Source organism: Cyprinus carpio, chromosome A25 (assembly GCF_018340385.1).
Source record: "Cyprinus carpio isolate SPL01 chromosome A25, ASM1834038v1, whole genome shotgun sequence".
NCBI lineage: Eukaryota > Metazoa > Chordata > Actinopteri > Cypriniformes > Cyprinidae > Cyprinus > Cyprinus carpio.
This window is the reverse complement of record NC_056596.1, coordinates 16634882-16648501: the sequence shown is the minus strand read 5'-3', so window position 1 is coordinate 16648501 and position 13620 is coordinate 16634882. Positions and strand designations below refer to the sequence as shown.

General features: G+C 36.4%; 1 protein-coding gene across 1 annotated transcript; it reads left to right on the top strand.

The window, feature by feature from the left end:
* The first annotated feature begins 5692 nt into the window (after positions 1-5692).
* LOC109071397 (NLR family CARD domain-containing protein 3-like) lies at positions 5693-12966 on the top strand. The gene is made up of 8 exons (XM_042715732.1): positions 5693-5868; positions 6963-7160; positions 7923-8039; positions 8240-10060; positions 10242-10415; positions 11014-11187; positions 11529-11575; positions 11662-12966. Exons 2-8 carry the CDS (start codon positions 7009-7011, stop codon positions 12198-12200), a joined length of 3024 nt encoding a protein of 1007 aa, XP_042571666.1. The 5' UTR covers positions 5693-5868; positions 6963-7008; the 3' UTR covers positions 12201-12966.
* Positions 12967-13620: the final 654 nt, after the last annotated feature.

Genomic DNA, 13620 nt, shown 5'->3' with positions numbered 1-13620 from the left:
TAAGCTTTTCCTGTTAAGCTGTCCACTCCTGAAGACACTAACATTGAGACATACAGCTTTGTAAACTGAATGATATATATTGAGGAAACACTATACAAATGGATGGGACTTACTCTACTTATAAATTCTTTATGTCCTGTATATTTGTGTGTGTGTGTGTGTGTGTTGTGTGTGTGTGTGTGTGTTTGTGTGTGTGTGTGTGTGGTGTATGTGTGTGTGTGTGTTGGTCATGTGTGTGTGTGTCAAGTCACAAGCTGGACAGAATTGCTCTGTTCCATAAATCTAGAATGGACAAAAAAGTGTTTGCTGAAAATAAACTGAAAAAGGACATGATCCATACTCCGAATTCGTGCTCTGCATTTAAACCCATCCAAAGTGCACACACACAGCAGTGAAACACACACACAACACACACACCATGAACACACACTTGGAGCAGTAGGGGGAGCAGTTGGGGGTCGGTACCTTGCTCAAGGGCACCCTCAGTCGTGGTATTGCCAGCCCGAGACTCGAACCCACAACCTTAGGGTTAGGAGTTAAACTCTCTAACCATTAGGACACGACTTCCAAATGAACTAAAAAAAAATTACATTTGAGGATAGAGATTTTTTGTTGTTGTTGTTGAAATTAAGTTTTACAGAGTTACTTAGGGGCAGCTGTGGCCTGTGGTCATGGTTAGAGGATTTGGAACTTGTAACCAGAAGTCGCAGGTTCGAATCTCGGTGCTGGCAGGGGTTGTAGGTGGGAGGGACGTGAATGAACAGCGGCTCTCTTCCACCCTCAATACCCATGGCTGAAGTGCCCTTGAGCAAGGCACTTACCCCCAGTTGCTCCCCGGGCGCTGGATATATAGCTGCCCACTGCTCCGGTTGTGTGTTCACTTCTCACTGCTGTGTGTGTGCACTTGGATGGGTTAAATGCAGAGCACCAATTTCGAGTATGGGTTACCATACTTGACAAATGTCACGAAGATGTTTCTAATATCTTTGCTCCACTCCTGAAGACACTAACATTCAGAAATACATAAATGCTTTTTCCTGTTAAGCTGTCCACTCCTGAAGACACTAACATTGAGACATACAGCTTTGTAAACTGAATGATATATTTGAGGAAACACTATACAAATGGATTGGAACTTGACCTCTACTTATAATTCTTTATGTCTGAGGATCCGTGTGTGTGTGTGTGTGTGTCTGTCTGTGTGAGTGTGTGTGTGTGTGTGTGTGTCATTTAAGTTTGAACCATGGAGGGCCTTTCAGGATCCAACCAGGACTTCAAAAATGTAGGTTCTTTCTCTGACACACTCTTTCACTTTTAATTACAACAAACAAAACAATACAACTGTTTTTCCTCTCTTTTTGTGTTCAGATTTATGTGATCTCACACTGGATTCAAACACAGCAAACACTCAACTCATTCTGTCTGAGAACGGAGAGGTGAAATATGCGGAACAGCCGCAGCCGTATCCTGATCTTCCAGAGAGATTCAAAGATATTCCTCAGGTTCTGTGTCGAGAGAGTCTGACTGGACGCCATTACTGGGAGGTTGAGCGGACTGGCTGGGCTCGTATAGCAGTGGCCTACAAAACAATCAGCAAAGAAGGGACTGTTGGTCAATTTGGATACAATAACAAGTCCTGGTGTCTTTTCTGCACTATTGATGGATTTGTTGTCTGGCACAACAATGTAAGCAACAACATTCCTGCTCCTTCACTCTCCTCTAAGAGAGTAGGAGTGTATCTGGACTGGCCAGCCGGCACTCTGTCCTTCTACAGCATCTCTGACACACACACACACTCACACACTTACACACATTCAACACCACATTCAATGAACCCCTCTATGCTGGATTTAAGGTTTTTGATTCCTCACTCTCACTGTGTAAGATTACACAACAGACAAACAACTGACTTCTACTTCTGTCCTAATCATGGTCATATGTGTGTTTATGAAAATATTTGATGTGTTTGAGGTATATCATTTATGAATTTAACCACAGAAATAGTAAATGCATGTTGTACTTTCATATGTTGTTAAACACAGATGTGTAAAATTACTATGTATTGTATATTCAGTCCCACTTTATATTAGACGACTTTAACTACTACTTATGTCAAAAAAGTACTTATTGTGTTGATGCTGTATTGCAAAACACTGTTTCTGCTATTGATGTGGGATACGGGTGAGGTTAGGACAGGTTTTGTGGTATGGTTAAGTTTGAGTGTGGGTTAAGGGATAGGGAGAGGGTCAATAGTGTAATTATAGACGTAACTACAGAAATTAGTAACAGAATTAATATTTATGATATATAAGAGAGCATATTTAAGAGAGGAAACATGCATTTGTGTTGTATGCCATTCATGCTGTTTTTTTTATCTCTTCCACATTACTTCCTACACATATATAACATATATGTACTGCAGCCATTTCAATCATTTTTATGTTATTTTGCTGTTACTGTTTAATCCTAACTGTATGTTGAGTGCTATGTTACCTTCACAAGTAAATAAGAGATAAGAGAAAGAGGGAGTCTCCATTTCAAGGATTTATCATCACAGTGAAGCAGTAATTTTTGTTTTAGAATAATAACTTGTTCAATTTGTGTAACATGGAACATGGAAACTGATGTAACTAAGATTATTCAATAAACTCTAATCATTTTTACTATCTCTTTATCTCCTGATTTCTAAATGTACTTGTTGCTGTCTGCTTTTGGGCTGACAGAAATATATATATTTTTATAAATTTGATATGTGTGGTATTTTGTACTGCAGAGTCACTGAGATCCTCCTGTCTTCTCAGACTTGAATATGAGACAAAAGTGAATGAACCGGTTTCTCCAGATGTACGTTCTATTCCTGCAGTTTGTTCACTGTAAATCTGCAGTGTTTAATGTAAATCTGCAGGGTGTTTCCTATAAATTTTATAATGAGCAACTTTTCTATCTACAGAGTGCAGGCTGACACAATACAGATCACGTACATTCAGTCTGCTCATTAATTAATGAACTGTCATTTGGATTCAGTTCAATTCATTTTGATGAGCAATATATATATGATTTTCAAATATATTGTTCTTTTGTAGAGAATCATAGTATATGAATAAATACATTAAGGAATTACCATTTTACACTAGATGATGTCATAACATTATTTCAACACACAAAAGTTAACTGTATCAGACTGGAAGATTTATGGTGGATTGGGATTAGAGCCTGAGTGCTCTTTTATGATGAACATGTAGCGCCCCCTTCTGGAAAGACAGAGAGAGAACATTCTATTTATTTTAGTTTAGTTTAGTTTAGTTTAGTTTAGTTTAGTTTAGTTTAGTTTAGTTTAGTTTAGATTAGTTTAGTTTAGTTTTATGTTCACCATTCAGAATGAAATTGAATTGTTTTGTAAATTTGAATTTAATTCAAGAAAGTGAAACAAACTGGATTCAGAATAAAATATTATTTATTTCTTTGTTTATAAAATTATCATAAAAAATAAATGCAGATATTGCGCATGCTCAACAGGGGTGCTCTTCCTATCTGTATATGCCAAAGAAATTGCATGCTTTAAATATAATATTTATAAAAACAGTCTTACAAAACATTAGATGTTAGCTTTCTGCTTCAAATGATGTGCAAAAATCTGTAGATGTTTCTTTGTAGTTATTAATGTATTCATATAGAATCTCACTTTTCTCATTGATCATCTACTTCGTTACATTTACTTGAGTAAATTTTTTGGGTAACTAATACTTTTAAAGAATATTAAAATAACTCTAACATAACTAATACATAATTAAAAAAATTGGGAAAAATCTGTACTTTCACTTCGTTACTATGGGCGACGCTCCTCTCGTTACTTTATCTTAATGCAATATAAGTTAAAAATGCTTCAGTTTATTCCGAACGCTGGGCAATGAGCGATGCTCATTCGCGAATGATTCATTCTCTTGAGTCAATTCTGTTCAAGGCGAGTCAAGGCTTGATCAAACAGTGAATTTGTTCATGAATCAGTTTGAATGATTCGTTCGGTTCCCCGCCGCACGCGCTGATCGTCTGAAGCGGTTCACTCAGAGTTATAACAGAGAGTTTAAAAACATCAAGAGCGTTGAAGACGTGGCTTTGGATCTGCACTGAATTAAAAATTAAAATCTGAATTAAAGTCTGCAAAGGCTATTGTTTGCTAGCGATGAAGATCTTTATTAGATGAACACTGCGTGTGCAGTCTACGGTTCGACAGGTATAACTTAGGCTACATTTGATTACAGTACACGATACCAATATGACATTAGTTTGTTGTACGTGTAACTTATAACAGAGACGCGTTTTTTACAGCACTGCGCATTATAACCAATCACACAAGATTCTGTTGAGCTTATGAATGCAATGACCAATCAAAGGTGTTCCGATGAGTCATCGCTAAAATCCCGGTGCTTTCTTCACTCGCTCGCTGACTGAATACCTCTTTCTGACAAATTCTCTCGTCAGAAACAACAAAGTGCAGATGTGTGTACGAATCTATAAATAAGTTATTGATTTCACAGTGTTAACAGTTTCAGTGATTTTAATGGGAGTGTTTGAGAGTGATTGAATGCTAGACTGTCAGTGAAAATGTTCTTGACAATGTAAATGTTATTTGCTCTCTTTCTGTACAATGAAAGATTAGTAGCCTAACTTACAACGTTTTTATATCACATTAACTTTCAGTGTTATATTCACATTTAATATAAAGATATGAAATATAAAAATATGTTATGGCATGACACCCATATCTGTTACTCAAGTAAACAGACAGGTTTTTATGCATGGTTAATAGATTACATTATTAGCCTACTTTGACCATCACATATTATCCAACATAATCTATGAAGGTGAGAATCGAGATATTTCATGATATAGTTAATGCGTCTGGGAATGTTTCTAATAAAAATGAAAAAAATAAATAAATAAATAATGCTTAATAATAATTTGCCAATATGCTGTTGTAGCTCCTGTGTGTCACATGACGACCTCCCCACCCCCCACTCGTGCCCCCTCAAAAAAAAATAATGAGTGCATGACTCCCCTGCTTATACATTAAATAAAATATTATTTTTACATTTAATAAGCTGTCACAGAGTATGAAATAAATACCCTCCAAACCCGCGTTAGCTCTGTTCCAGGAGGAATGTCTTTGCCTAGACACAATTAACATTGATATTTCCACAATATTTACACTTGCATAAATATACATATGTTTACATTTTGCAGAACAGACAGAAGAAGATCCGTCAATGTGCATTTGGTTCATAATGTTCAGATGTTCGGTAACTTAGCCGTCGCGTGAGGAGTTTTCACTCTTCTCTGTGTCAGAGGTTATTTATACATATAGGCTATTATACATACTTTAAAAATATAAGTTATTTCAGTGATGCAAATCAGAATTTTCATCAGCTGTTACTCCAGTTTTCAGAGTCATGATCCTTAAAAAAAATAATTCTAATATATTGATTTATTACCAGCGCTGGAAACAGTTTTGCTGCTTAATATTTTTTGGAACCTGTGACATTTTGTTTAGGATTCTTTCATGAATAGAAAGCTAAAGAGAACATCACTAATAGTTAATCAACATACTAAAATGATTTCGGAAGGATTATGTGACACTGAAGACTGGAATACAGACTGATGAAATATATATATTTTGCTTTCATTTAAAAACAACAGAACTGCTTTGAGACCCAGCTGAGGTTGTGATGATGCTCTGCACCACTAGAGGGAGAACATGACAAGACCAAATCAAGAGTCACCTTGACCAGCTGAATAAATGAAAGTAAAAGAAAGGATAACATTTTGAGGGTTTAAACCTGTGCCTGGACACTTAAGTGGCAGCATATTGTGGTAAGTTCAGAACATATTCTTATGTAACCATATAGATAATTATACAAAAATTACTAAGTTAGTTAATGTGAATCATACTGTAAGTTGTTGTGAGTTTGAAGATATTTCACTGCCAGGACAATAATTATACCATACAGTAAAAAGACTGGAAACAATATCATTGAAGGAATTATTGTGGATTCTCTTGCAGAAATGGCAGAATATGAGATGATCGTTGAATGTCATGATGTCTGCTTAAAAAATTATAATAACTGCAGTTGTTTTACATTTTTTTTTAGCTTACAGTATAAAAGTAGTGCTGAGTTCTGCACTTCTACTGTATCACAAGAACCACTTGTTTTATTACTAAAACTACTGTGTTTACATTTTTTCACTTTATTAATATTAATATATGAATCAACAGTGAGAAATGATTATGTAACTTAGTATAATAAAACATGGAAAACAACTTGATATGTTTGAAATGTACTGAAAAATATTACTTTACAGCTCAGCACCATTTTCATTATACAATGACAATATGCCAAAAGGAAATTTATGTCATGACCCCTTTAAATATTGATATGTATCTTAAGTGAATCATTTGTAATGCTATTATAATATTTTCTTTAATGTCACAAATTACACTAATTAAATAATATACTGTATCTACTGTATATAATCCACTAATATTTATATATATTCACTATATATTTATCTACTAATATATATATAATACTAATTTATTACAAAAATATTTGTACTAATATTTTAAAAATGACTACATAATCTCTGTGGATTCACACTGCAAATGCTGTATGGTAAAGTTCCTCGCTATGCTGTTCTTGAGTAAACTTTGAGTTTGAGTTCACCAGTAGTTAGGGGTTTTTAGTAAGCTTTGTCTGTGTGCAGTCTCAGAATGCACTGAATTGAGTGAGTTGATTTGAGTAAAAGCTCAAAACATTTGTCGTTGTGCATTACAAAATAATTATCCTACACAAAACTTCACTTCACAGGTGAACATGCACAGCTGCTAATCTGTATTTAATTATTTGTATCTGTCTATTTAACTTTTTGTTTTTAACTATCTTTTCCATTGTTGTGTTTCAACAAAGGTCTGCAGTTTTTGAGACAAAAGAGCAGGAAGGCAGTGTTTCAAAAATGAGTTCCCATGAGAAAAGAGAGAATGAAGACACTATGTCTGAAATGAGATCTCCTTCTCCCAGATCAAGCTGTGCATCTTTGTCTGATAATTCCATATACAAGCTGCCCCCTGAAATCAGTGATGCAACAGAGACCTCCAGTGACTGCAGGTATGACATTAGCAGTTTTGTAACATTTTATCAGGGTGACTTATATCTCAGTAGTTCAAACAGTAGAGCACAACTCTCACTCACTAAATTATGTGGGGTTGATTTTTATAGGCTTTTTCACACTACATTAACAGATGCTGACCAGTGCTATAAGTGCTATTTGTTGGATTTTGTCAGATTAGTGTGTTACCAATGCCGGTGTCTGTTGTTGTGTTCAGTCTGTATTTGATGGGCTGTGGAATTTCTGAGAAGTGACAAACTGTAATCTGGTTATTGTCTGCATTGGCTGACATCAGTCAGTACTGTGTGAAGTTATTTGTATTTCTATCTGTATTAAGACAAAACCAAACGTGGGCAGGGCTTAATCCAGAAGTTTGTCTATTCTAAACGAAAATTTTCAATTAAATTTTGTTGCTATTATGTTTGCATATAGCAAATTTACCCTGTATAATTCACAAAATTGCTTATTCTTGTTTTCGTCAAAATGTATGTAAATATCTTTAATAATTACAACAATAATTCAAATAGATTTTAATAACTGCCTGAATGCTGCCAGAAAAGTTGTTAGTAGAAAATGTCTATCTGAGATATCATATAGTATAAATGTGTATTATATTAGTATCTTAATATACAATAATACTGTGCATGTATCTGTGTGTGTGTGTGTGTGTGTGTGTGTGTGTGTGTGTGTGTGTGTGTGTGTGTGTGTGTGTGTGTGTGTGTGTGTGTGTGTAACATACAAACTTGTTAATGTTTTGTTAGAAACAACAGGAAGAAGAGATCAAAATCTCCAGAACCCAGCGGTGTGTCTATGAATAGTACAAGATCCATGGATTTTGCCATTTCATTCAATGATGGAACAGTGACCTCTTCCCCACAGTTAGTATAAATATTTAGTTGCTGATTTACTGTAATTTACCTTGATTAAATAATGGTTTCAGAAACCCAATAAACACTTAATGTTCTCCAAAATATACTACATACAGTATACAATCCACACTGATATGTTTCTTAAAATGTTCAACAGTCAATGCAATTACTGTTATTGCCATTTTTGCTGTTCTTTCTTTTAATTCCAGCATTGTAGAGACAGATTATACAATTGCATCCTACAATCAGACCCACATCAGGCAGGGAAGACCTGAAGCATTCCTGCAGAGAGTCAAAGACCAGCACAAAACCAGCATGATAAACAAGTTTGGTTGCTTATTTGAGGGAAACAAACTGCAAGAGAATGAAACCCTCTTGAACAGGATCTACACACAGCTCTACATCATAGAAGGAGAGAGAGAAGGAGTGAATGAAGAACATGAGGTTTTACAGATGGAGAAATCATCCAGAACACAAAACAATCCAATAGATTTTAATGACATCTTTAAATCCTTATCTAAACCAGGATATGAGAAGAAAGACAAAATCAAGACTGTTCTTACTAAAGGCATCGCTGGAATTGGAAAAACTGTCTCTGTGCAGAAGTTCATTCTAGACTGGGCCAAGGGAGAAGCCAATCAGGATGTAGATTTCATGTTTGTGTTTCCATTTCGAGAGCTGAACTTGATCCGAGATCATCAGTACAGTCTTCACAGATTTCTGCTGGACTTTCACCCTGAACTTCAAGATCTGGACTCAAAGACTTATGAGGAGTGTAAAGTTGTGTTCATTCTTGATGGTCTGGATGAAAGCAGAATGACACTGATGTTGTCAGATAATGAGAAGGTTTGTGATGTGAATGAGTCTTCATCAGTGGGTGTGTTGATGTCAAACCTCATAGAAGGAGATCTGCTTCCCTCTGCTCTCATCTGGATCACTTCCAGACCAGCAGCAGCCAATCAGATCCCCTCCAAATACATCAACCGTGTGACAGAAGTTCAGGGATTTGATGAGCCTCAGAAGGAAGAATATTTCAAGAAGAGAATCAGTGATGAGCATCAAGCCAGCAGAATCATCTCACACATCAGAAGAGCAAGAAGCCTCCACATCATGTGCCACATCCCTGTCTTCTGCTGGATCTCATCCACTGTGCTTCAAAACCTCCTGAAAGAAGATCTGAGTGCAGAAATCCCTCAAACTCTGACTGAAATATACATCCACTTCCTGCTGATTCAGATGAACATGAGGAATCAGAAGTATAAAGAAAGAGATCCAGAGAAACTCCTGAAGTCCAACAGTGAAGTAATTGTGAAACTTGCTGAAGTGGCTTTCAAGCAGCTGATGAAGGGCAATGTGATGTTGTATGAGGAGGACCTGAGAGAGAGCGGCTTAGACATTACTGATTGTGGTATTTGTACTGAGATCTTGAAGGAAGAATCTGTGATTCATCAGAGGAAAGTCTACTGCTTCATTCATCTGAGTGTTCAGGAGTTTCTCGCTGCTTTCTATGTGTTTTACTGCTATTTAAGCAGCACCATGGAAGCCCTTAAGACATTTGATTCATTGCACAATTTACATAAAGGTGCAATAGATAAAGCCTTAGAAATTAAAAATGGACATCTGGATCTGTTCCTGCGGTTCCTGCTGGGCATCTCACTGGAGTCCAATCAGAGACTCTTACAGGATCTACTGACACACACTGAGAGCAGCTCAGAGAGCATCAGGAGAACCACACAGTACATTAAAGAGAAGATCAAAGATGGACGTGGACTCTCCACTGAAAGATCCATCAATCTGTTCCTCTGTCTGCTGGAAGTACAAGATCAGACTCTGTCCAGAGAGATTCAGGAGTTTGTGAAATCAGACAAACACAGAGTGAAGAAACTCTCTCCATCTCACTGCTCAACAATTGCCTACATGCTTCAGATATCAGAGGAGGTGCTGGATGAGCTGGATCTCAAGACATACAACACATCAGATGAGGGCAGAAGAAGACTGATGCCAGCTGTGATCAACTGCAGAAAAGCTCTGTGAGTGTTTAATCATGTGCCACAATGAAGAGTCTCTTCTGAATGGAATTGCACTTACTGTTGTTTTGCATATTTTTAGAATGTCCTGGTCCTTTTTACAAGAATTAAACAGATATGACTGAACTGATAATTTTAGAATGGGGTTAAGGATTTAATTCACATTTGTTCTGCTCTGTTTCAGTCTTGCTGACTGTAATCTCACTGCTCAGGATTGTGAAATTGTGTCATCAGCTTTACAATCCTCAAACTCTGTCCTGAGAGAGCTGGACCTGAGTAACAATGACCTGCAGGATTCAGGAGTAAAGCTACTCTCTGATGGACTGAAGAGTTCAAACTGTCAGCTGAAGATATTGAGGTATTTTAGAACATTATACATTTATAATTTCTCAAGTTGTTGTCAAGGCTGCAGGTCCGTCCTTAAGATCAGTCATTGCCAAACACTTTCCCTATTCCCCTCTTTCTGCCCAGTTAAATCTTTGAAATCAAGCTGACACAGGAAGTGAGGCCAGTGTGAGGGGTTTGCATTGATGTCTGACTCAATGAAAAACACCTCAGAAATCCCATGTCTCCAGATTACACTAATATAATAAAAATTGTACAAACTATTTTCTTTAGCATAACCAAAGTTCAGCATTCAGCATTTTGTTTTTAATGTGCTGTGTCAAGTTAAAAATAGTTATTTCAAAAGAGCCTGTTGCAAGAAGTTGTGTTTCATTTTACTCCTCCTGGCTTACACTCACTTTAGAGTGAATGTTCTGTGTCTGTCTGTGTGATGAATGATCATGACTGATTATTGTTTCATGATCTTTGGTGTCACTTCAGTGTATTCATGCATAAACAGTACCTTGATGTCATGAGAACTGCAGTAAGGACAAGCATATTGGTTTTAAACTGAGTTCAGCAATGATTTCTCAGGTGTTTGAGAGTTGAGGGCTTCACTGTTGTGTCTGTAGGTTGTCTGGCTGTATGGTGACAGAGGAAGGTTGTCATTATCTGTCTTCAGCTCTGAGTTCAAACCCCTCACACCTGAGAGAGCTGGATCTGAGCTACAATCACCCAGGACAAGCAGGAGTCCAGCTGCTCTCTGACAAACTGAAGGATCCAAACTGCTCACTGGAAATACTCAAGTATGTGGGGTACAAGTTTAAAAACTCTTAATGTCTGCAGCACGAAAATAAAACATTGCTTTGAAATCAAAATCATAATTTCTTTTGCTGGTACTTCTCATCTCTGTATGTACTAATTAGACCTCTATGTTATTTAAAAAATGTAGTTGTACCTTATTCTTTTAATGCTGTTTTTATATATTTATTAGTGTTTTACAGTGAAAGTACCACATGGACAGAATTACTCCATTTCAGAAATCTTAAGTGTTTGCTGAAAATAAAACTCTAAAAAGGCAATGAATTAAAAAAATGTAAAGAGTTTGAAGAAAGAGGTGTGTGTGTGTGTGTGTGTGTCATTATAGTTTGGACCATGGAGAGCCTTTCAGGATCCAACCAGGGCTACAGAAATGTAGGTTCTTTCTCTGACTTACTCTTGCACATTTAATGACAACAAACAAAAGTATACAACTGTTTTTCTTCTCTTTTGGTGTTCAGATTTCTGTGATCTCACACTGGATCCAAACACAGCAAACACTCAACTCATTCTGTCTGAGAACGGAGAGGTGAAATATGTGGAACAGCCGCAGCCGTATCCTGATCATCCAGAGAGATTTAAATATATTCCTCAGGTTCTGTGTCGAGAGAGTCTGACTGGACGCCATTACTGGGAGGTTGAGCGGACTGGCTGGGCTCGTGTATCAGTGGCCTACAAAACAATCAGCAAAGAAGGGACTGTTGGTAAGTTTGGATACAATAACAAGTCCTGGTGTCTTTTCTGCATTAGTGATGGATTTGTTGTCTGGCACAACAATCAGAACAACAACATTCCTGCTCCTTCACGCTCCTCTAAAAGAGTAGGAGTTTATCTGGACTGGCCGGCCGGCACTCTGTCCTTCTACAGTGTCTCTGACACACACACACTCACACACTTACACACATTCAACACCACATTCACTGAACCCCTCTATGCTGGATTTAAGGTTTTTGATTCCTCACTTTCACTGTGTAAGATTACACAACAGACAAACAACTGACTTCTACTTCCATTTTATCATGGTCATATGTCTATTTATGAATAGATTTGTTGCATGAGGTATATCATTTATGAATTTAACTGAAATAGTAAATGCATGTTGTACTTTCATATGTTATTAAACACAATTGTATAAAATTACTATGTATTGTATATTCAGTCCCACTTTATATTAGATGACTTTAACTACTACTTATGTCAAAAAAGTACTTATTGTGTTGATGTTGTATTTTAAAACACTGTTTCTGCTATTGATGTGGGATACGGGTGAGGTTAGGACAGGTTTTCTGTTATGGTTAAGTTTGAGTGTGGGTTAAGGGATAGGGACCGGGTCAACAGTGTAATTATAGACGTGACTACAGAAATTAGTAACAGAAATAATATTTATGATATATAAGAGAGCATATTTAAGAGAGCAAACATACATTTGTGTTGTATGCCATTCATGCTGTTTCTTTATCTCTTCCACATTACTTCCTACACGTATATAACATATATGTACTGCAGTCAATTCAATCATTTTTATGTTATTTTGCTGTTACTGTTTAATCATAACTGTATGTTGAGGGCTGCATTGCCTTCACAAGTAAATTAGAGATAAGAGAAAGAGAGAGTCTCCATTTCAAGGATTTATCATCACAGGATGATGTTGTTGGGAAGCAGTAATTTTTGTTTTGGTATATTAACACTTGTTGAATTTGTGTAACTAAACATGAAAACTGATGTAACTAAGTTTATTCAATAAACTCTAATAATTTTTACTATCACTTTATCTCCTGCTTTCTGAATGCACTCTGTCTGCTTTTGGCCTGACAGAAGAAAAAAATCATAATAATAATAATAATAATTAACTTTTTTGTTGTTGTTGTTGTTTTAGTTGTTGTTGTTGACTAATTTGATATGTGTGGTATTTTGAACGGAGAGATCCTCCTGTCTTCTCAGACTCAAATATGAGACAAAAGTGAATGAACCGGTTTCTCCAGATGTACGTTCTATTCCTGCAGTGTGTTCACTGTAATTCTGCAGTGTTTAATGTAAATCTGCAGGGTGTTTACTGTAAATATAAGAGCATCTTGTCCCTTTCTATCCACAGAGTCCAGTCTGAAATAATACAATTCTGTCTCATTTATTAATACCGTAATTTTGATTCTGTTCAGTTCAATTCATTTGATGAGCACTTTTCACAGTATATTGTTTCTTTACAGAGAACAGATCCTTCTCAGAAGCTCCTCTGACAATTGAATTGACTACAAAAACAAATTCTTCTGCACTGAAAACGTCCATATGTATAACAATGACATTGAAATATGACACTGCTGACTAAGAGGTTTCAAAAATGTTAATGATCATTAATTTGTCTTAATTTATTGCAGCATAAAACACTGTAAACAAATTAAACTGTTTCACTCCCTGACTCTTAG

Bases quoted from the DNA above. Each gene is read 5' to 3' on its own strand.
- LOC109071397 (XM_042715732.1), top strand. From the start codon at position 7,009: ATGAGTTCCCATGAGAAAAGAGAGAATGAAGACACTATGTCTGAAATG. The intron at 10,061-10,241 runs GTGAGTGTTTAA...GCTCTGTTTCAG, and splicing joins ATCAACTGCAGAAAAGCTCT to TCTTGCTGACTGTAATCTCA. The intron at 11,188-11,528 runs GTATGTGGGGTA...GTGTCATTATAG, and splicing joins TGCTCACTGGAAATACTCAA to TTTGGACCATGGAGAGCCTT.